Source organism: Thermobia domestica, chromosome 10, assembly GCF_964235325.1.
Source record: "Thermobia domestica chromosome 10, izTheDome1.hap1.1, whole genome shotgun sequence".
Classification (NCBI taxonomy): domain Eukaryota; kingdom Metazoa; phylum Arthropoda; class Insecta; order Zygentoma; family Lepismatidae; genus Thermobia; species Thermobia domestica.
Genome location: NC_137463.1, coordinates 235,427,028 through 235,452,655, shown reverse-complemented (window position 1 = coordinate 235,452,655; position 25,628 = coordinate 235,427,028). Strand labels below are relative to the sequence as shown.

The window sequence follows — 25,628 nt, the reverse complement described above, 5'->3', positions numbered from 1 at the left end:
ATTCCCAACCATTTTGTCAATTACTTGTTGCTATTGGCAACTGAACTGAAAATAAAAGAAAAGCGAAGTAAATGAATGTGAAAGAAAACAATAAGCAAATGAATAGCTACACACACTAGTCATGACAGTGTAACTAAGAGTAACAATTTAACCAGGTTATTTTAAATACCTTCTCTGTTATTAACATTCAAACAGCGTGAACCCTTTTGTGGGACACTTTGTATATCGTATATGGAACTTGACATGTATAAGCAACCTGTGATATAGATGAAGACACTATCTATAACATATGCAAAGAACATTTCACTAGGCAATTAGGTAACGAATTTAGGTGAAAAAATATTTCTAAGAGGTAGGCATTCTTTAATGGCGTGATTGAAGGAGACTCGCATTAATACAATCTCACACCCACTTACCTCATTGAAGTCGGGCTCACTACCCTTAATAGGCAAGCGCTCACTTATGCTAGAGCTTAGTAACCTCTAGTGTTAGCAAATGAGACGAGACATTTCTCGTCTCGCCTCAACTCTCGTTTCAAAAAGAAGACGAGAGTCGATATTAGAAATATATTTTTAAATTCGAGACAAGACTAGAAACAGTAAATTAATTCACCAAAGTCTCACATCGAAAACTCTGTTTAAGTAGGCTATTAGATGGTCCAAAGTAAAAAAAAAAAAAAACCTATAAATATTGTTATATCACACCCTTAGTGAACCTATCGTGACATAGAAGGATTTTGATCGCTTTATAACAATAAGAAAAAATCAGACATAAATTTAGAAAATGAGACAAGAGAATTTTGAGACGACACGAGTAGTTGTTCTTTGAGAGTCTAGACGAGACGAGACTTATACAGAATTTACGAAACATGACGATAAAACCTTACTTTTTGTCTCGTGGGTAACACTATATCTCATTGAGGCTTTACGTAAGCTTCGTGTAAGCTTCATCCGAGCTCAGACTCTCCGCTTGCTAGAGCTCGGGTTCATTACCTCAATGTGGATCGTTAGTGCAGATTTACTTCATTCGGTTACACTGAGAAAAAAGGTACGTAAAAACGTAGGTTATATGTGTAAATCCTGTAGTTTTTGAATTTAACGTACACGCTATGTAACATCTTGCAGCAAACGCATAACTGAAAGCTACGTTTTATACGTACTTTCCGTATAAGTGTTCCGAATAAACGTACTTTCCGTATGGAAGAAAGACGCTATGTAACATCTTGCAGCAAACGCATAACTGAAAGCTACGTTTTATACGTACTTTCCGTATAAGTGTTCCGAATAAACGTACTTTCCGTATGGAAGAAAGACGCTATGTAACATCTTGCAGCAAACGCATAACTGAAAGCTACGTTTTATACGTACTTTCCGTATAAGTGTTCCGAATAAACGTACTTTCCGTATGGAAGAAAGACGCTATGTAACATCTTGCAGCAAACGCATAACTGAAAGCTACGTTTTATACGTACTTTCCGTATAAGTGTTCCGAATAAACGTACTTTCCGTATGGAAGAAAGACGCTATGTAACATCTTGCAGCAAACGCATAACTGAAAGCTACGTTTTATACGTACTTTCCGTATAAGTGTTCCGAATAAACGTACTTTCCGTATGGAAGAAAGACGCTATGTAACATCTTGCAGCAAACGCATAACTGAAAGCTACGTTTTATACGTACTTTCTGTATAAGTGTTCCGAATAAACGTACTTTCCGTATGGAAGAAAGACGCTATGTAACATCTTGCAGCAAACGCATAACTGAAAGCTACGTTTTATACGTACTTTCCGTATAAGTGTTCCGAATAAACGTACTTTCCGTATGGAAGAAAGAACTGAATATAGGCGGTCAGGATCTCACATACAGATGGACGTATATAAGTTATAGCTGACGTATGTAACATATGAATACGTATGTAGTATACGGAAGACTGTTAGATTACTGACATCCTCCAGTTGCATGACGTAACATCTAAGCGGGTAAAAGGCAGTACGTATGTAGTATATGTATAACGTATGCTCCGTTTAGATTTCCGTAGTAAACGTAAGGATTCCGTATATCTGTGCATCCCAACTCTCGCAAAGTGAGCTTTGTGGTGGACAGACATAGTGTGCGTGGGTTTTCTCGGGGTACTCCCGTTTCCTCCCACTTTATTCTTTTCTCCATTTCTTTTGATTTCTCATCTTCACTGTCTACTTTAGCCTAGCCGGCATAAACGTGGTACGTAAAACTTAAATATTTCATTTACCGCCGTCCGGATAATGGATTTTTCTCAATGTAGGGCTCGTTATCCTCAATGGGGCACTCTGGCTTGCTATTGACTAATTGCTTTCATGCTCACACGCAGGGGCGTCATTTCAGGCTTCGCTTGAGGGGGGACAAGAGCACCACCGACATAAGACTTTCACGTTTTGTACTAGTATATTAGTAGACAATCGATTAAAGTATATGTATTCCTCAAGCTCTTGGGGGGGGGCTCCTCCTGCCCTCCCTAAATGACGCCCCTGCTCACACGGGCTAGTCTTCAGTTGCTGAGTGCGAGAGCCAGCCTCGAGAGAGTTTGAATATATCTGGATTGAACAAACATCTTCGACCTTTTCTCTTGCGGTATCTGGAAGGAGCATTACTCCAAGCTTTTTGGCCTTTAAAACTCAATGTAATGATGTCTTGTCTTTAACATTTGCCTACATAAGATATTGTGAACAAAGAAGGAATCAAGAAATCGCTTGCTGTGTGAATATAGTATATCTAGGGGACAGAGGAGTCAAATTTTCCTCCATTGGACTCTTTCCCTACACATTGACTGAAGAGTGACTGGTTTTCAGTCGGTACAACTTTTGATGGAAACTTGAAGACGCTATTGTGAAGTACTCGTCCTGAAGACTTTGCTTAAAGAGATGAACGGAGACTATTATTGTAAAGTACGCTTTTTCTCTTCGTTTCTTTTGCAAAACAGATAAAATAGGGGAGCATTTAAAGAAGGGTCTCTCGTTGTCTTCTGAGGACTGAAAAACCAGGTGCTCTTCTCTATTTGAGTATACGCTTGCTTCTACCGAAAAGAATAGGATGCCCTCTTCTTGTGTTATTTGAAACGGACCAAAAAGAAGTCTCGAAAAGCAAAACGTATTGAAAGAAAGGCAATTAGTCCTCAACTCCTGTGTAATGTGCCCGTTTCTTTTCTTTAAAAGAAAAATCTGCCTTAGGGATGTTAATAACAATAATAATAATGCAAGGGGTCAGTTTGTGAGTCCTCAATTCAAACAATTATCCCGCATCATATGACACAAGGATGTTGACAATGCGGAATGCCTTCGGCATGGCTTTTCCTTTCAGTATGTGAAGTAAACTTTTTTTTTTTTTTTTTTAAGAAAAAAGTCCATATGCCCTTCTCTTGACTATTGCTACACTACTTGACTATTTGCTTACCCCATTTTAAAAAAAAACTGTAAACTATCCAAGAAAGAAAAACTATGTTGGCCTTGGATGATTTTAGAAATCAAAATCCAAATTCACTTTTGAATCTACTTGAAGTGAATCTGTGGCAGGCTATGAATTCGCTATACTGAGAAAATTTTGAAATTAACGAAGAATAAATACTTTCTTGTTTTTTTTTTTTTTTTCTGAAGAAAAAACAGAAATGCTTCTTATTCTAAAGTACTTCAATAAACGAAGCCTATTATAGTCATAAAAAGAGTCTCTCTCCACTATACGGATGTTTTCAATGAGGGATTAACTTGGAACTTTGAAAATCACAAATAATAATTTTAGTATTTTTCAAATTTATTTGAACAAAAATTTAATAATAATAATAATAATAATAATAATAATAATAATAATAATAATAATAATAATAGTTGACGTACAGAAACACAATATTTTCGTATTTATTCGGTAGCGAAAAAGAATTGGATAGGGATGCGCACGAGACGAGTCAAGACAGGATTTTCCTGACAAAATTCGAGTCGAGACACGGCTCTTCCAATAGAGAAATATACATTTTTCGAGTCGAGACATCACTTTTACAGCACACTTTCGAGACGAGACAGCCACAAATCTCGTCTTGTGCGTATCCCTAGAATTGGAACGAATTGACTAAGAGAGCACAGTGGCTCAGTGGTAGAATGCTTACCTTTGGTGCGTTGGGCCCCTGGTTCGATCCCCGGTCAAGTAAGTTTGTGGTGGACAACATTGTTTTCATGTGTTTTCTCGGCGTAGTCCCTTTTCCTCCCACTTTCTCATTCCACTAATTCTTCCATCATCATTCACTTGCTTTAATCATCGTCTCCCTTAGCCTAAAGAACATAATCGTGGAACGTTCAACTCAAAAGATTTCATTTCATTTCATAATTGACTTAGAGACTAATCATCTGACCCACTTGAACTTATTGACCTATCAGATTCGTTCATAAAGACGAAGTAAATATTTCTCTTTAGTGTTAAATTCATACGTTATTTTGAGTATTCAACTATTGAAACTAGCATACATTGCAATAATATGTAAAGTATAAAGAAATGTTAGCGTATAGATACGGAGGAGAGATTTAATTGATGACAATGTTATGATAAAACAAAGAATTTGTATTTCTATTGGAAGTTACAAGCAGTTATCAATATATATATATACAGTGGCGGATCCAGGATATAATCAAGGGAGGGGCTAAACCATAGTTTGCAGCTTTATCCAGTGTAAAGCAGGATAGAAGCCCATTTTATCCAGTGTATACCTGAGCGTCAAGGGGGGGGGGTATAGCCTCCCTTGGATCCGCGCCTGCATATATATATATATATATATATATATATATATATATATATATATATATATATATATATATATATATATATATATATATATATATATATATATATATATATATATATATATATATGAGATTATAAGTAGACTTAAGTAAATCACCAATTAATGAAGTGTCTGCACAATTAGAGTCTTTATTAAAAGTTGTAATATTTATGATAATTTGTTACAATAATTACAAATACAACTGAACTCTCCGCGCTGATCTACAAGCTAGCGCACTTAACTTTGATGTATGACGTGCTTCCGAGTTTCATTTCTGGTGAGAGCCCTGAACGCATAATAGTTGTATTGATTTCACCTGAAACCCACATCTTATGCAACCTTGGTGCAAAGAAAGGAAAGCTAAACTTCAGCAAGAAAAGCGACTAATCTAACAATAAAACACGGAAAACAATTTTGGGAGTGTGGCTAGGGCGAGTATTTAAAGAGGCTTGAAACCCATTTAAGGGAAAGTTCTTTAAAATAAAGAATGACGACCGCTATATTTGAACCCAGGACCTCCCTTTAGAAATCGAGAACACAGAGTTCCCTAACATTTTCTCATTAACATACCAGAGTTTAAAATTTGCGAGAGGTTCGATCTCCTCAGCTTCGTGGGAATTGAATGGTGGAACCGAGGCCTTCCAAGTAACGAAGCAAGTAAGGCAGTTGCTCCAGTCTCCGCGCTAAAGGAGGAAAGAGTTGGACTCTTCACGAAAAGTAATATGCTTATTATTTCTAATTTGGAATTCAAAACATTTAGAGATTATGAATTATCATTTACTGTACGTATAAAACATTTTTACTATGTCGCGAAATATGCTCATAGTAGAGTATTACTATCGTTGACATGAAAAAGTCAAAGTACGCCCGAAATACTCATGCAGGATATAGAATTCGTACCTAGATTAATGGCCTCCCGCAATTTACTTTCATCTCAGGTCTCGTAAATCAACGGGACGGCCCTGGGAAAAGTGATAATTCCGAGAACAGAAGCTGTGACATTACAAAACCGTATACATGTTTCTTTTAATGCTCTTCCGTTTGATCTGATTTATATCACTCCTGGAGCCGTGGTGACTCAGTGGCAAAGCGTTCATCTCTGGTGTGTGAGGTCCTTGGTTCGATCTCAACTCAAGTCAAATGGGCTTTGTGGTGAATATGTGTGTGGGTTTTCCCGGGGTTCTCCCGTTTCCTCTCTCTTTATTCCACTATTTCTAATCGACGTAACGTGGGACGCAAAACTGAAAGACTTGTATCATTCCATCAATAATTTTATGATGAATCTTGTGCTATATGATCATTCTGTTTAGTCCACAAGGCACTGACTTTTAAAACAAATAATATTGTACCACGAAGGAATGTTAAGTAGTCCTTTTCATCGCGTCGCGTGCCAGCATGAATGGTCTGATTTCTGTTGAGATGAGTTGAAGAAACATGTCGCCTCCCGCGATACATAAGCCCTTTCAAAACTTGACATAAATCTTCCTTGTGTAGCTGGGGAAGGAATATTGACTACGGTTGGACAAAAACAATAGAACAATAAGTCGAAATGAAAGACCTATATTTGACAACCTAATACAGATTTCCGAGAATTCTGGCTCCTGTACTCATTTACGCTTCAACTGGTCCAGGAGGTGGGGCCGTGGAGATGCTTTACTGAGAATTAAAGAAAGTCAACATTCTTATAAGTGACCTCTTTTTTCAATTCAAGGACAAGTAAATTGTTTTCAAGTAACGCCCTGTAAATCGACAGAGGTAAGTTTGGACTCCTGTCGCCACAAACATTATAATAGATTCCCTGCATCTCAGGTAATTGTTTTTTTTTTTTTTTTTTTTTTCCTGATGCGATAGAAGAAATAATCTCACTGGCAGAACTCTTTGAATACGTAAGTACATGTACTAGAGTACATTTTATGTACAATCGCCATCAAAAGTGAGAGAATCGCATCGTACCATATCCATATAAAGAATAGTGAAATTATATATATATATATATATATATATATATATATATATATATATATATATACATATAGACAGAGGCGGATCCAGAATATGATCAAGGGAGGGGCTAAACATAGTTTGTCTGCCGTTTTATCCAGTATAAAGCTGGATTGAAACCCATTTTATCCAGTATATACCTAGCGTCAAAGGGGGCCTATAGCCCCTATAGGCACTGTATCCGCCACTATATATATATATATATAACTTATTTATTTCATAACAATTATAACTTTAAAAATAGTTTCTAATACAATAATTGAAAAATCCTGGTTTGTAGTTTTGTAGGACTCTATGATTAGATACCAATCTTTTTCTTAAAAAAAAAAAAAAAAAAAAAAAAAAGAGAGAGAGAGAGAGAGAGAGATTTACGTCCCACATTACGTCCTGAAGACTAAAGATATATTACTAACAAGAATGAATGATTGTGAAATAACTAATAGAGTGAAAATGTATGAAAAAAAAAAAAACACTGACACCAGGGGCGCACTTACGGGGAGTCCACCGTGTCCTGACCTCCCCAAAAAAAAACTTCCAATCTCAACATACATTTGTACACTTTCTCAATAAAACTATATTTTTTTTAGCAGGAAAATGATTGATGTAGAACAAAAATTTGATCTTACACTTCATCCATACTCTTTCTCTTTTACTTTATCTTTTATTTATTTATTTATTTATTTTTAGAAATTATAGATAAAGTATTCTACAATTACTTATCTCCTTTTGTATGCAGAATATTTTCTAATGCCCGTCCAATACTACATTGACGTAGTGGCTTGTAGTATGGGACCTCTTCCAACAAAAATTTTAGGATGCGTGAAATGCTGACGCGATGTTGTTCTCCCCAAACTCATACTGCCTGAGTTTGAATCACGGACCCCACGCACCACAGATAAGTGCTCTACCATATATATATATATTAAGTTGTCCCAGACGGAACATTTGATTTTATGGTCTTCATAATTACTTTGCTACCTATGAAATGACATATTTAATTTTTACGTTTCACGGTTGTGCCGGCTAGACTAAAGAACATGGAGATGATAAGGAATGAAGAAAGTGGGAGGAAACGGGAGAACCTGGCAAAACCCACGCACATGGTGTTTGTCTACTAGAAAATTCACTTGGCGCGAGCTGCGATCGAAACTTTGCTACTTAATTATGCTACTTTGCTACCAACATTTTTGATATTTGTTTATAGCCATTGTATTAAGTGCTGTATAACTCTTATTTGCAGAATAAACCCATTTGCAGAATTCAATAAAATCAGGAGCACGAACACAAACATTTCTAGAATAGTTAAAGTGTCCATACTCCTCAGAGGGACTCAAGCCTCGGAGTGGTTTCGTCTCACAATCATCAACCTAACGCTTCAGATCGTTCGGCTACACCATTCTGGCTTTAAAATTGATGGAATGAGAATGTGGAAGGAAAAGGAAAGCCATGATAAAAAAGAACATGCTCACAATGTTTTCTACCACGAACACACTTGGCCTGAAATCAAATCAGGAACCTTAGCACCAGAGCTAAACACTCTACCTCTAAGGCACCTTGCTTCCAATAAAATTAAAGCTAAACTCAAAATGGAAGCCAATATGGAGACAACACATGATCCAACTGACGTCACATAGCGTAATCGCTAACGCTCTCGCCTTGGGTGCGAGAGGTACCGGTGTGGATTCTCGGTGTGGACATTCGGTCGGAAAGGTTTAACAGCTTTTTAAGGCCAGCCATCCTATTGGGGGAATTCCCTCATTCACCCCTGGCAAATCCCGGGGTGGTATTATGCTGCCAAAATGTCTTGAGCCGTGGCAAAAATGCGAACTACAGCTCACACACTCACACACCCACGAGTTGAGCCAATAAGGGTTCAGCTGTTGCTAAGTGAGAGAAAGCGAGTGGAATACCTTCAGCCGATAGCAGCGCTTGCAACGGAAGACTAGGGATCAAGTCAATGTGGTATATCTTTAGCTAACAGGTTGCAGGCCGATTCCGTCCTTCCCTATTCCTTTCTTCCATCCCTGGATAGTGTGCTCGCCGAGGGACGTTATCCCTTATATGTAAGGGCTTAAAGCTGTATATGCTAGTATTGCCTAGAAATACGAAAAAATGAAATGAAATCTTTATGTTTTATGTCCCACGATTATGCCGGTTAGGCTAAAGGAGACGGTGATGATGAGAGATGAGTGAAATGATGGAATGAAGAAAGTGGGAGGAAACGGGAGAACCCCGAGAAAATCAACGAGCACGGTGTTTGTCCACCACCCACACGGCGCGAGCTGGGATCGAACCAGAAACCCCAAGCACCGGAGGTGAACGCTCTACCACTAAGCGCCAGAGCCCAACATCCAGAAATATGTATAAATAAATCAGTCACCTGATCGATCGACCATACGCCTTCCTAAGCTGTAATCTAAAATAAATGTCAAATAGTTATATGTGAAAAGAAGAGTCAAGAGAACAGGTTAATACACATTTTAAAAATGTATTGTTAAAAATCTACGAATATGATTATCTCAGCCGCATTAACATATAAGTCCTAGGAAGATGTGAAACAACTAAATTGTATTCCAAAAATTAGCTTAGACCCTATAATTAAAATCATTTTTAGATATATTTTAGGATTTTCGCAATACATCAGGATTTAATGTAATCTGCACATCCATGTGGTGGCTAACTACTTGGAGTTAACGGTCCTATTCAACACAAAAGCTATATGAGACGTGGAGTCCGAACTACACGAAATGCCATCGGGGATCGAGCCCAGGGCTTTGGCACAGAAAACAAGGACACGAACCTTTAACCATGAAAAAGATTCTTGTTATACAGTGATATTTATTTTAACAGAAACTCTTCAATAACTAACATATCCATACGTAAAGATTTTTCTCTCTCCAAAAATATACTGTATCTGTTACTACGGGACAAACCCTACCTTTTACGGACATTCTCAGATACAAATACGGTCCTTTTTCCCCCAGTATTTACAATAACCTCTTTGTAACGGAAAGGATTACTCTCAATTCTCACGTATTCAGCAGAGTAATTTGAAAGTATATATGCTATACGTTGAAGTAGTGAGAAAATTTCTTACCCACTTAATGTATTTATCAGTCGTTAGTGATCTAGTCACATCAGAACAATTGCAAGCTGTATTTAAAGTTCTTTTGGCTAGTTGGTTGAATTGGGTACGGGGGGGGGGGAGGTGAAGTCCCTTTCAGCAGCGACGCTATATGAGACATGAACTTATAGTTTAACGTGGAATCCAAACCACAAGAGCTTCCACAGGGAATCGAACTTGGGTTTACTGTGCCGAAGACATACGCTAACCATACAACCACGAGGGACCTCTTGAAATTGTTCTTTTCTATATCCACAATAACTAGCTTTCTGGTGGAAATTCTTGAAAACTTTCAGTGAGTTGTTTTTATTTCTAGTACAGTCAGGGAGTGATTTTTTTTTCGAATAAAGATAATATGTACTTGTAAGAAGAAAATTACCATACATACGTGCATTATAGGAATATTTTGCAATAGACACTCATATAAACACATATCCAGCGAAACTTTTGTTTCTTTTTGGATCAAAAGAAACAAATCAATTGCTTGGAGGTCTTATATCTGAAGAACTACATATAGTGTAGCCAAACCCAAACTATCACTTAATTCAGTATGATGTGCTTATTTCTAAAATTCTTGTTATTTCTTTGTAGAGGAAAATTCCTCCTGTCCCCCAGTTATTGAAAGAATGGGTGCAGTATTTCGATATTAGCCTAAATTTATGTATTTATTGTATGCTGCATACAAGTACTGCATGAGCTGCGAGTTCTCTAAATTTGAATAACATTTCTGTAACATATACCTCTTTTGTGTAAATAATTAATCAGTTTTTATCGGTGTACGTTATTCAGAGATTGCATTGTATTAACAATACCAATTTTGTTATATAAGATAAACAAACAAAAGCACATGTTAGGTTTAGATATATATAAACCTAACATGTGCTGTGTGTCGACATTTCAAGCATTTAAAAAAATCACGTAAATTTTAGTGCGTTGAACAAGTGAGATGACTCCAGTGGTCTGCTGCTGGTACTTGAGACTCCGAAAGAATAATGAAACCCACATCTCTTAGTGAAATTCAACCGCTGCAGGTTCGCTATCAGACATACTGTATTACAATGATACTCGTCAAACCTCTGTACAAAAGTGAAGTTACTGGTCTTGGTCTCTGCTTTAAAGAGTTATCTTCAGCAGTTTTGAAATGGTTCCTTCCGATTCACAACAGGAAGCCATTTAAACTACAAACTTTTAATTCTGACATAATGTTTCTGAAATATAATAAGCTTTTGTCTTGTCTGAGTATTCGGTCCTCTGGGTATGCTCACTAAGCCAGTAAAAAAAAATGAGGGTGGCTAGTTTTTTTCCTTTGTCAATCATTAAAGTGGGTGGAAAACTAGAAACTAAGAATCCGGAATGGAGAGATACGCTGAGAATTAATATTAAGTATACCACATCTACGAAAATTAGACCCTTATATAGGGCGTCTTCACTTGTCTAGTAGTTAGCACGCGCGCCTTCATTACGCGCTGCGTAGGTTTCAATCCCCAGTGGAAGCTGTCATGTTCACGCCTCATAAATATATTGTCTCTCGCCTCTTTCTTCAGACGGGATGAAAAATTTCAGGAACCTCGGGAACAACACCTGAATTTATGAAATGAAATGAAATTTTTTGAGTTTTACGTCACACGATTATGCCGGCTAGGCTAAAGAAGACGGTGATGATGAGGAATGAATGAAATGGTGGAATGAAGAAAGTCGGAGGAAACGGGAAAATCCCGAGGAAACCCACGCACACGGTGTTTGTCCACCAAAAAGTTCACTTAGCGGGAGCAGGGTTTGAACCCGGGACCCCTACCAGGAATGCCCTACCACTGAGCCACCCAATACCAATTTAGCCAAGTCTAGATTTAAAACATTGTGTTAAGGAAGGCATGGTGGCTCAGTGGTAAAGTGCTTACCTCTGGTACGTGGTGTCTCTGGTTCGATTCCCGGCATTATAAGTTTGTGGTAGATAACCTCGTGTCCGTGGGTTTTCTTGAGGTACTCCAGTTTCCTCCCACATTATTATTCTACCAATTATTGCATCATCATTCACTTGCCTTAACCAGTCGTCTTCCTTAGCCTAAAGAGTATAATCGTGGGACATTAAACTCTAAGATTTCATTTCATTTTCAAACGTAGTTTAAGTATTATGTGGTATATAAATTAATAAAGTGAAGAGCACTTACCAACATTTCAGGATACAGAAGTCAGTACACAAATGCTCCAATAATCAATGTGGTTGAAATTTTGTTATAACAGAGTCTTCGTGCACTTCTCCTGACGCGGAATAATAATTATGATAACTTCTAGATGAAATTAAGAAAAAAATCTGAGCATAAATTTTATACATAAATTGTACACAATGAGACGAGACTTCTATAAAATTTATCAGACAAGACAAGAAAAATTATTTCTCGTCTCGGCTTGTTTCTTGGATAACCTATTTATAGTTTCGGTGCTGAAAGGGGCGCTAAACACTGAATCAGTTAATAAGAACTTTATATCAGTTATGACGTCACTACGCAGGTTCTCATTTTAGCCTTCTTCACTGGTGTAGTGGTAACAACTTTCGCCTATGTTACATTAGATCCCGTGTTCTATTCGTCATGGGAAAGCATTGAACGCATTACAGTGGTTCCAATTGCATCTTAATCTGTAGAACCACATCTCATATAGCCTAGGTTGTGGAAAAAGATGCAAAATATCAGAAAACAAATGGATCGTAATCTGAACACACCAAACTCATATTTCTCTGGCTGGTTATTGTATCTTAAACCAGATCTTCCGTCTCCTTTAGCCTACTCACATAATGGTGGGACGTAAAACTGGAAGATTTCATTTCATTTCATAAACAAGATTCTTCATATAGAGGATAATGTAATAATCTTGAGCGCCAAACTGAGAATTATCCCCATGAGTACTTCTGGGATACTATGACAAACACAATCAGGTCAGGTCAGTGAAATTATCTAAAAACACAACCTATGTTTTCATTATAACATGTGAAGCGCCATGGCTAGCCAGATGTCGCATGTTAAACTGACTGATGCGTGATGAATTCCTTTGTTTCTGTCTTTCAAGAATTGACTCGTTGTCTCTTAAGTCAAAAAGCTTTCTAATTGTCTCACGATGATATTTCAGCACCAAAAATTCTGTCTATTCCGAGGATCGAGAAGAGGTTTCTGAATCCAATTCCCTGTTGTAACCTACATATATTTATCCGTGTTTGTCGAGTATTTTGATGTTCAGTTTCAGAAAACAGAACAGATAATATGGACTACGCTATTTGTCAGTACTACGACAACGAAATTACACTGAAGATACTTAATGTATTCGAAGAACTCATAACAACAACTGCGATCAAAATGAAGATTCTGTGTGAAATTCTGACGCTGGCAAACTGTTCGATGGTTATTTCAATAAACCTTAATTAAATGAATCTCAATTCATACTAACAGAGAAAGAATATTTTAACTTTGAGTAACTGTTGACAATTAGTTATAGAAATGTTAAGAAAACTAAATAATAATTTAATAAAATATTATGGAAGTTTTCTTTAAATACCGTAGGCAGGCGTTCAACCAATCAGAGATAAGGATTGTTCATATTATCCAGTTTTTGCCAATTACAACCAAGCACTTTGCTTCTTTCAGCTGTGTCCTTTGCCATGATTCCAGTAATTGTCCTTTCATTTTTCTATGTATTTATCACATTATTTACCATACTTAAGTCCTGTGAGAAAGATTGGCACAATTATACGTAGTGCTCAATTTTGCTATTCTCGATAATTAGTACGAGAGCACCTAGCAATTCAAAAGAAACTGCCAGAACTAATCAACAGGATGGATCAACCACATTAACAACACCAGTACGCATACATTTTCAACTTCTTGCCAGGAATGAAGAGAACTCAGTTAGAAGCTTTCGATTCATCCTCGTATAGCTCGGACCAGGCACCGTCCGATTATTACTTGTTGCTCTCCCTGCAATACTCACAGGATAGTTTTAAGTTAGTTTCCAAAGAGGCCTGTGAAAATCTCGTGTCACTTTTTTTTTTTTTTCACCAAAAAGCACAGAAGTTCTATAGCGACACGGTTATGGTTTTGCCGGAAAAACGGCGAAAGGTCATCGAATAAAATGATGCATATTTGGTTTTATAGCGTTATTTTCAAATAACAATAAACTTATTCTAAATTTTGATATCCAAAGAGTCAATACTGTTAGACAACCTCACATGAAATAAGAACTTTAGAATACGAAACCACAGCATGAAAGAAAAGTACGATTTTAGTTCCTCTATACTGGAATATCGAATTTTTTTATTTTATTTATTTATTTATTTATTTATTTATTTATTATTATTTTTTACGATAGGCAGATTCCTTAGGTAAATTATATAAAGTTTGACGAACTATACTAAGCAAGTAAAATTTTATGAGATCTAAACCGATTGTTTCTAAGGAATAACTTTAGCAACATCATGTTATAAAATGTAATTTTAAAGCTGTTGTTTGTGTCTTTTCTTTGTTTCAATTAGATTGAGAGCTCCAGAATTTTAATAACATGGCAAGGAATTATTTTGCTTAATTGACTTTTACCTACATTGTTTTATCTTATTTTTGCTCTTTTATAGTTTTCTTGTTCATAATAATAATAATAATAATAATAATAATAATAATAATAATAATAATAATAATAATAATAATAATAATGTTCCACTATACTTCAAACATATTTTGTATCATCAATTTTGCCTTTCTACCGGTTAAATTCATTGACTAGTAACTTGACAATCGTTTTGCCTTGCAATTAATATGTTTAGTAACTGTCATAAAATAGTCAAACAGAACCTCCACCTCTCCATCCTCTTACTCAATATTTAGACTGCCCTTCGGCTAAACGACTTATTTGCTTTTTTCCTTACCAGCTGATCTGATTGATAAACAATTCAAGGAATTTAGTCATTTAGGGTTCCAATAGAGCTGCGGGCTCCAGACAATGAATGTATCTATGGTTCCAAACCACGGATAAATTCAATGAAGTGCCCTAAGGTGAAATTCCTCTCTGCTAAACTTATATTTATCTATAAATCTGTCGAAGTAAGAAGAATATATAAAAAATATACATGTATCACATATATACATACGAAAATGTCTTTCCTCCTAGTGATGACTTTAGATTTCCCCCCAGGGAGACTTTCGATACATGGGGCTGCCAAGTATAGGCATACTGCAGAAAAACAAAGTTTACAATGCTCCTGCGGGGGAAAGGAGGTTTCTTAGGTCTGGAGGTGAATTTCCTGAGGTATATACACATTTAAACAACTTAATAAAAGCTTGTATAATCACTTTATAGTATCTTGATCATCAAAATTACTTTTAGGTAAATAGATTATTACTCATTCATAACAATCATGATATTTTTCAACAACTTTTTACATTTCGACAAAAATTTGGATATTACTTATGTTCTTTCTTCTAAATTCTGGAGCATGCATATATATATATATATATATATATATATATATATATATATATATATATATATATATATATATATATATATATATATGCCAACAATTGGTATACCATATATATACCATGTACCAACTTTATTACTTACAAAAGCAATTTACAGTCTACTACTCATCAACATTAGCAAAACAGCAATTGAAAAAGAAGTCAAAAAATGAAATGAAATCTTTGAGTTTTACGTCCCACGACTATGCCGGTTAGGCTAAATGAGACGGTGATGATGAGTAATGAATGAAATGGTGGAATGAAGAAAGTGGGAGGAAACGAGAGAACCCCGAGAAAATCCACACACACGGTGTATGTCCACCACAAAGTCCACTTGGCGGGGGCTGGGATCGAACCTGGAACGCGAACGCTCTACCACTGAGGCACCGGGGCCCCGAAAAAGAAGTCAATCACGGTTTGTATTTAAAGATATTATACTGGCATTCCTCCAGTGCGAAAAAGAATATAAAAACATGTTATACCGGGCATCTAGAATTAGATTTATCTTTAGCCCACGGGATGAATAGAAATAATGGCATACGTGTTACGAAAATAATAGGCCTACACATATCCAGTACAATATGTTACTATTATAATTTTAAAGTTTAAATATCCCTCACGCAGCTGACAAAATAATAATAAAAAAGCTTTCTTCTGAATTTTGAAAGACCGTTGTTTAGAGTCGCTTTTGAGCTTATTAACAATAAACGGTGACTAACCTATTTAAAATAGATCCAATTCTTTATATATATATAAAAAAAATATTAATACGATTTTTATATTATTCATACTTTTCTAAAGTTTCATTCTATGGTTGATAATAGAACACATAGGGATCCACTCTTTAATTGAATTATCTAACACCTCACGATTTTATGGGGTATGAAAAAAAAAAAAAAAACATTATTTTTGAAGAAAATCATACCACTTCATTACAGTAAGTATTCGCTTCCACAGCTTAGATAGTGAACTACTCAGAGCAAAAGGGATTTCACTGGTTTTACAGAGCGATGTGACGTTCTTCCTCAGATCTTGGCGGACAGCATAATATTCCAGTTCATAGGATGGTTATTCTTTATGATATGCTGCATTGTCCATCATAATATAGCATGAGATTTGCCTTTGGAATTGCTAAGAATATATCCCACCTGCCTAGATGCAATTCTGTTGCTCTTTTCCAAGTCTTCTTCATATCTGAAGACAACAATGGACTGATTGTTGGCTGTGGTTGAAGCCATTGTGTTGTTGTTACTGACTGCTTTGGCAGTTAGGAGTCGCTAGCATCAACAAAGAAAGCCCGGATGTTGTTTTTGCCAGTTGGCGGGGTTGCTTGCTGTTACGATGAACAAGTGGTAAAGTTCCCAAGGGTTGCTGACTTGTTCTTCTGCCCTCCTTTCTCCCCTGTAAAGAATCTCACCCCCCAATTGACAGATGACTGGAACCTCTCCCCGGGGGACCTGAGCCTATTGCTGCCGACCGGCTTTCAACGCCTGATGGCAAGGGCGGAGTCAGGGGGAGATATCCATAGTGTACTTCAGCCAATAGCACTGAGAGAGATGACTGACTGTGGCTAAACTCCCCCCTCTCTCTTGCCATTTTGACAACAGCTTAGTTCTACATGGGGGAGATAGATTTTGGAAGTGGTCATTTGTGCCCCAGTCGGCGGTGTTAACCCCCGAGGTACTGCAAATTAGTGGTGAACGTGGATGACAAACAATCAGCAAGCTTTGTTTCATAGTGCTGGACTGTTGGAGTTAAACTTTTAGTCAAAGGGAGTCTGACTCTTCTATTTCGAGACTTTTGTGACTTTAATTCTTTTGGGTAGCCATTGAGAATCACCAGTGATCAATTTTGTGGTGCTATCTTTAGAAGACCTGTACATATGCAGACTTCTGATATGGATCTGCGGTTGCCTAAAGTTGGAGGAACATCCAGTAAGTATTTACAAACATTTCTTCTACCATTTTTAAAAGGAAGTCGTCAGCTATAACTGATGGCTTCTACTTTTCAATGTTAATTATAAACAATCATATTTATTCTTACAAAAAAGAACTGATCTTGTAGAAAAAATCAACCAGAAAGGAGTACAAGTTTGTTTGTTTGTTTGTTTGTTTTTTCCTCGTGAGATGCAACATTACTTCTTTTTAATAATTCTTCGTTGATCATGGACGCATACAAGACACAAATTGAGTCTATCTTATCACAAAAGAGTGTCGGAAGAGTGATGTCTCGTGTCGAAAAACATTATCTGTTTTTACTGAAAGAAATTTTCCTCGTCTCTTATCATTGATTATCAATAAAGTGATCAAATTGTTTCCACCATATTCAAATGGTTTTAGTCTGCTCTCTAAATAATATTCGAGACTGTCTCGTCTCAAATAGGTGTAGTAAAAGTGCTTTCTGGTCGTAAAAAATGTTGTTTCTATTGCTATAACAGTCTCGTCACGAAACTTCTGTCTCGTCTCGTCTCGTAAACAACACGACAAATGATTCAGTTGTGATTACAAGGTTTTCTGTTTTATTCTTTAATATTACAAATAAATGTTCTACGGTAACTTCCGGTCTTAACGTCAATTCGCAGTTACTTAATAGATCTCGAAAATGACAACTATGTATTTCATTTTCGTTTGATATATTATTATTATTATTATTATTATTATTATTATTAGTAGTAGTAGTAGTAGTAGTAGTAGTAGTAGTAGTAGTAGTAGTAGTAGCAGCAGTAACAAATGCGATTTATGTGACATTCAAATTATGTAAAAGTTTACGGCATGTTTTGCATTTGAACGTTCCTCGAAATATCCTTTAGACCTATACTTTGATTTCATAATATTTGCAAATTTCTAAAAAGTTTTCTGCCGCTGTAGCCCTTGGTTTGCATTCAGAAGATTACTAGGTTCAAGTCCCATTAAAATTTCCTTGATCTTGGAAATTATGCCATACAATAGACCTAAAAAACCAGTATGCTTCCCCAAGGATATACGCAGAGGGTGGTGGGTTCTGAGGGGTGCACGAAATCCCAACTTTTCTGTAGAATTCCTCTAATTTTAGGGGTGATTTTACAAATTTTAATGTAATTTATTCTCATGTTGAATTTGAACCTCCCCCCCCCCCCTCGCCTCTCGAAATAAACTCCTGCGTAGGTCTACGTGTTGTGCTTTCGTAAACTTAAAACAATTCCATCCCGTTTAAAGTTTGCTGTTAAATACGAATCTGTGATGGCTATAGCTATAGTCATTTCTAAATAGCCTGATCATCGAATTCTTTAAAAACAAATCTTGTTATCTTATTCATAAATAGAGTTGTTGATCTCAGTTTAGCGTCCCTTGCAGCAGCGTGGCTATATGAGACGTGGACCTACTGATTAACGTGGAATCCTAAACACATGAGCTCCCTCCTCGGATTGAACCTGGGTCTTCCACACCAAAGGAGCATACGCTAACCACTTAGCCACGAAAGATTATTCATAAATAGAATTTAGTAAAACAAATGTTAATCTACTTTATGAATTCAATATTTGTATTTCAATATACAGTATTAGAATAAGCTACTTTATAAAGCGCAAAAAATATCTGCAGAGCTAAGATAGATGGCCTGAATCTTTGAACTTTATTATAAACAAATATAATATTTGATAAGAGACTCACAGATAGAATATTACAAGTAAAGCAATATTATTTTCCCCACAAAAAAGACATCTTAACATATTATCTCAATTCTGGTTACTCTAAAACAGCGTTTCTCAAACTTTTTTTGAAGAGAGAACCACTTTTATTAGTCAGAATGATCTCACGGACTACCCTACTTTTGACCCTTTCGAAAGATTTTTTTCTTTTTCTGCTTTCCTTGTTTCCTTTTTCTTTTTCTTTTTTCTTTATTTTTTTGAATCACATCACATCATAATACAGCATACTTATATTTTTAAAGAAGTAGAGATTAAAGTGCCTTGAATTTATTATTATTATTATTATTATTATTATTATTATTATTATTATTATTATTATTATTATTATTATTATTATTATTTAGGCCTACTAATGCTCGCACAACCCACAAAGACAGATCTTGAGGATCAAGTGTGGTTCTCGCACAATAGTTTCAGGGATTCTGTTTAAAGAGATATTTTAATTGTGTAATAATAATAATAATAATAATAATAATAATAATAATAATAATAATAATAATAATACATTAGAATTAACTACTTTCACATGTTTCTCGTTTAATCCTTCGGTAACCCTAATATGCATTTTGTAGAAAATACACTTTTATTCATTTTATATATTTTTAACCTGATGTAGAAACATACTTATCTTCATCAATTTTACAAATAGTGTTGCGAGATATATTCGCTGCGCCAAAAAAAAAGTATACGTTGATGACATTTTATAATTAAAATTTAAAACATTGACATTTGGAAATGTGCCAACTGACACACTTTTCTGTATTTCTCTCAATTTTTATTTTACGAAGCGATGTTTTATTGAAACCAATAATTCTGGTATAACTTATTATTCAGTAAAATATTTATTTAGATCTATTTATTAATTTATTGCTTATTTACAAGTATTTATTTATTTTTACTATATATTGTACGCTGCTACTTCACCAACATCATAATTGATTTGAAAAGATTATTGGTTGAAGATGAGATTTCTAAAATAATTTTATCAAGCTTTTTTTTTTTTAATGGAAAATTTACATATTACATTTTCTTTATAAAATTAAATCCTTAAATTAATTCAAAATAAGTTGGAACGTGTTATTCTGTATCGTTACTTAACATAGTAATGTTTAATTAGTGTTACGTTACTAACGCAAAACAGGTTTTCCATCAATTTAGAATTTAAGGGTAATAAAATGAAATGAAATCTTTTAAGTTTTACGTACCACGATTATGCCGGCTAGCTAAACAGACGGTAATGATGAGAAATGAATGCAATAGTGGAATGTATAAAGTGGGAGGAAACGGGAGAACCCTGAGAAAACCCACGCATACATGTTTGTCCACCACAAACTTCGTTTGACGTGAGGTGGGATCAAACCAGGGGACCCATGCACCAGAGTGAACGCTCTATCATTGAACCACCACGGCCCCCCAGTATCAATAAACAAGGCAATATACATTTAATCAGTCAAGATAACTTTTGAGTTATAATGAGTTAGAATCTATTACTCCATCTTCCTTAGTCTCGGTGTATAAGAGTGGGACGTTAAACAACTTCAAAAATCTAGCACTGTTCTGTAAATTTGATTCGATTTTCAGTTTTAGCGCCGCTTTTCAGTAACGAAGCTATTTGAGATGTGGATTTACAGCTTAACGTGGGATCCGAACAACATGAGCTCTCGCCAGGAATCAAACGCGTCTCCCACACCAAGGGCACGTACGCTAACCGCTAAGCCCGCCTGAGCTCAACCGTTCTGAAGAGTAAGCAAACCGATGCTGATCATTAATGCACCTACTGTTTATTTTATCTTTTTTCTTTCTTTTTTTTTCTGTTTATCAAATGCTGCAACACTGCAATAAATATTTCAGAATTTCTTTGCTAAGATTGTTACTTACTAAATAAGTACCAAATGAGACATTTTCGATAAATTCTCCGATTAAAAAAAATAAACTCTTAAAAAAATCAAGAACTGCTATATACCAAACAGCACTTTAACGGCACCTTAGGATTCGCCCTTTTTGTTTTGTAGCCTATTGATTTGTATGGGAAATTATATTTTCTGTTTTCTTTGAAATTTTCCTGATTTATTCTTTAAATTTATTTATTTAAATATATTCTTACTCCATGAAAGTAAGGTTCACTTCTGGTGCTTGGGGTCCTGGGTTTCATCCCAGCCCCCGCCAAGTGAACTTTGTGGTGGACAAACACCGTGCTCGTGGGTTTTCTCGGGGTTCTCCCGTTTCCTCCCACTTTCTTCATTCCACCATTTCATTCATCTCTCATCATCATCGTCTCCTTTAGCCTAACCGGCATAACCGTAGGACGTAAAACTCAAAGATTTCATTTTTATTTCCATGAAAGTAAAATTTTGTGATATACCCTATTCATTTTAATGTGTAATAATATAAATTTAATTTACGTAATACTAATGCAAATCTATTTTTTAAACGAAGCAAACGACATTTAACTACTCTTGAAGAAGAAATTATTCATATTCCATAATTAAAAATTGCGTTTAATTTTAAAGACAACATTAAAATAAATCCCCATATAAAACCAATAAGCTAAAAGCCAAACATAGCGAAGGTACTCAGTTCCTTTAAACACTTACTAAACAATATTATAAAATAACTAGCAAAAACAAAGGTTTGATTTCTTGCTATATTTTGAAAAAAAAAAAAAAAACATGAAAAAGATAATGACTTTCTTTTTGTTCTGATCACTTGCTGATTACTTTGATTTTCATAACCCTTTCGAGCACTGAAGCTATATGAAACGAAAATGAGTGGCGAATCTAGCCTGGGGCCGGGGGAGGGGAGACCAAGCCGATAGCCAGCCCAAAAATGTAAGGGGAGCGGTAGAAGTTAGGGGGGCGATCCAACCATATCGTATTTCATCACCATAGTATAGTGCATTTGCAAGCCTACCGTGAAAATGTTAAAGGAGCCAATAAAAATTTAGGGTTGCCACTGGCCCCCTAGCCCCCCTGGATACGGCCCTGAGGGTGACTAGGGTTTTTTGAGTGACTAAAATAATTGAAGCTATTATTTATATATGTTATGAAAATTAATAGTAAACTTATGATATACCTATCGTAGTCTGGGTACTGGCTGCTACTCCCCCTCAGTTTTTATCTTTTAGATACGCCACTAATAGCAACATTACTAGTTATAATAGGTATAAAATTTTATTTTTTTAAAAAAATAATTATGCGAAGCAGTTATCCCTGGTGCATATTGAAATCGACACCACGCGCATCAAAAGCACGTCACGGCAGCGATACTATATGAGACGTGGACCTACAGTATAATGTGGAACCCGAATCACATGAATTCTCGCTGGGAATCGATCCCAGTCTCCCATGCCGAAGACATGTTCCAAAACTTTCCCGAAGAAATAACTATTGATAGCCTGTAATTTCAGAGTATTTACGTAGGTAGTCTGTAAACAATGTTTCTGGAACAAATTCCGTAACGGTTTGAGCCAACACAACGCAAAATCTACGTTTTAGTTCGGGATAGCAATTATAATTTATTTTTCAATTTTGATGCTTACCATATATTCATCAGGTAGCTCTATTATTATTATTATTATTATTATTATTATTATTATTATTATTATTATTATTATTATTATTATTATTATTATTATCATTATCATTATTATTAGCGATATCTTAAATGAACAACGTATTAGTTTTAATTTTGTGAGATGAAATGAGTTGAGTTGATTTTGAGTTTTACGTCCCGTTCAGCAGCGAGGCTATATGAGACGTAGACCTACTGATTAACGTGGAATCCGAACCACATGAGCTCCCACCGGGAATCGAACCCAGGTCTCCCACACCAAACGTGCGTACACTAACCGCTTCGCCACAAAGGAGCTCATGTGGGATGAAATGATGTCGCATAAATTAATTCTGAATAATTTATTGCAAAATACTATAATGTCTTGTTTCCTGTAAGCGTCTTCCGAGAAAGAGAGAGAGAGAGAGAGATAGAGAAATCCTTTTTCCAACGTTACGCGTGAAAAGTTATGACATTCAAACCATCAACTAATTCCAAGAAAAAACGCTTTTTCTGGTGTCCTAAGGTTCAGAAGAACTGATAACAGGAGATCTGGAAATCCTCTAAAACATGGAAAACGAATGGAATTTTAAGTGCAGATTTTAACTTCTCAGTACTCATTTCTATTTTTGCCTTCCTCGTTTGTTTGGTAAAGGATATTGTATAAAATTAATTAGTGTGTTTTACAAAATTTCTCTACCTACATACATACTATATACATATACATCCATAGCAGATGAGGAGCTCCCTAGTCAGGAAAAATATAGTTGCTTTTTATATTACATATAGACATGGAAATTTGTAAATCGGGACCTGACAAACCTGGAAAAGTCAGAGGATTTGTAATTTTTCTAAGTGAGAATTCTGCACTCTTAAAAATTCATGTGGTTTCCCAGAGAAATCACCGTAAATTTTACAGATCTTTTACCAGAACGGATATTTCAGGTGAAATTTCCGTACTTCAGAGTTGTGTATTTAGCATTTCGCAGATGCTATTCTGATATGTTTGCAATCGTTAACATATTTCTAGTAACTGGATGTGTATACGTCACACGAAAGAAAAGAACTTATAAACCTATTGTTTATTATTTCTTTTGTATTAATCGTAAAACAATTTAAAAATTATTAATATTTTTAGTCTTGCATCTAGTGGTTGTAAGATATTGTCCTAAGATATTGTCCTTACACGAAACAAATGAAGCCCGTTTTCCCTATCGCAGCTTCTATAGAATTCATCCTGAATTGCATACAATAAAAAAGTTATTCTTTGTTTTTCAGTGTGTCTGTTTCTATACAAAGAAATTGTATTTTTTTTTCTGTAAAAAGTGCCATTTCCAATTGCCAGATATTTTACCGAATTAATTCCAGTATTTTTTAAAGAGTGTGCGTAAGGATTTCAGCATTATTTGCTGCTTTAACTGAAGACGTTTGTCAATTATTAGCATAGTAATTTTTCAAGTTTTCTTTCAATAGCTGCGTCATTTGTTCCGTAAAAATTTGTAAGAAACTGTAGATTTTATTGGATTGTTGGATCTGTTGTCTAGTAGTTCCAGAAGATAGGAGGAACCTTTGTCTTTTTCACTGATAGCTTCTCACTTGCAGAAGATGGTAGGAAAGACGGAAGTATGGTGATCATTCAAAAGAAAGAAAAAAAAACTGAATTCAAATTTCAGCGGACTGAAGTACAAATCTTATAATCTCTACATGGCGATTATTATTTCTATTTTATTTTTATTTTTATTTTTATTTCTTTCTCATCTTTTATTCTCTTGATTTCCTTGATATTTATTCGTCCCTTCGTTCGTTTCATGTACTTACTTAGCAGCCATACTAATCAATACACCCAAATCGAATCTTAAACTTAAGTGGAGACAGGGTGGCTCAGTGGTAGAGTGTTCACCTCTGATGGGTGGGTTCCTTGGTTTGATCGCAGCTCGTGCCAAGTGAACTTTATCGTGGACAAACACCGTGTGCGAGTTTTCTCGTTATTTTTCCAGTTTCCTCCTACTTTATTCATTTCACCATTTTATGCATTTCTCATCATCATCGTTTCCTTTAGCAGGCATAACTGTGGGACGTAAAACTTAAAGATTTCATTCCATTTCGTTTTTTTTTTTTTTTTAACGTGTTTACTACATTTTCGAATTTTCTTCCTACTTCTTGGTATAAGAGTCCTACCTCTTAAGGGCAGCGGGGAATAATAATAATAATAAAATTCGATTTTTGGAGTGGGAGACTCGGATTAGATTCCCTGTGGGAGTTCATGTGATTCGGATTTCACGTTAAGTCCACGTGTCACATAGCCTCTCTGCTGAAAGGGAGACAAAACTCAAAATCAAATTTTAAAAAATCAATTAAACTTCGATCTTTTTGAAAATGGTTCCTACAATTTTGTTTATTATTCATAAATCAGTATTTCACTAGTAATCCTATAATATGATATGTCATTTTCCTGAAGAAAAAAAAATCCAGATGGTGTAGTTTACTCTTCAGGTTAAGGCTTTCCGGACTATTTGTCAAAAATGGCTCAGGCGATTTTATTCATATTTTAGAAACAAATGCTTCGGTGATAACTGTCTCATGATATGATTTAATTTAAGAGACTGGAGCGAGAAGATTTAGTACAGTGTGCAAATTTAGAGAGAAGATGCAAGGGAATTCCCAACCCTGATAAACATTAAATCTCTCTGGGGAAAAATTCATAACATTTCCCTCCCCCCAACCCCCTAGATTTTTTTCGAAAGTTCATGAAGGTGAAACAACAAGCAACTTTGTTTTGTGTAGCCAAACTAAAAAATAAAAAAAATAAATAAATAAAATAAAATAATTTTGAGTTAAAATAATTAATGAGAAATCTCGCTTCTCAACCATTTTCTCTTTTTCTATTCCGAAGACTGGTTTCAGGTAAATTTCATTAAAATGTTTAGTGTTTATAATCCATGTAAAACATCGAAACTCTTAATCCATGCAA

At 35.5% G+C, this 25,628-nt stretch overlaps 1 protein-coding gene and 1 long non-coding RNA gene across 3 annotated transcripts in view; one reads left to right on the top strand and one right to left on the bottom strand.

The window, feature by feature from the left end:
* Positions 1–25,628, bottom strand: part of LOC145663104 (uncharacterized) — a 645,511-nt gene that overhangs the window by 360,307 nt on the left and 259,576 nt on the right. The gene's annotated exons all lie outside the window — the stretch shown is intronic.
* Positions 16,778–25,628, top strand: part of tll (nuclear receptor subfamily 2 group E member tailless) — a 52,120-nt gene continuing 43,269 nt past the window's right edge. Inside the window, exon 1 of one of the 2 annotated variants that reach the window (XM_081729372.1) lies at positions 16,778–17,357. In XM_081729372.1, coding sequence (XP_081585498.1) covers positions 17,306–17,357 — 52 coding nt within the window. In that variant the 5' untranslated portion in view covers positions 16,778–17,305. The remainder of the gene's footprint in view (positions 17,358–25,628) is intronic. The other variant, XM_081729371.1, reaches the window with a different exon arrangement.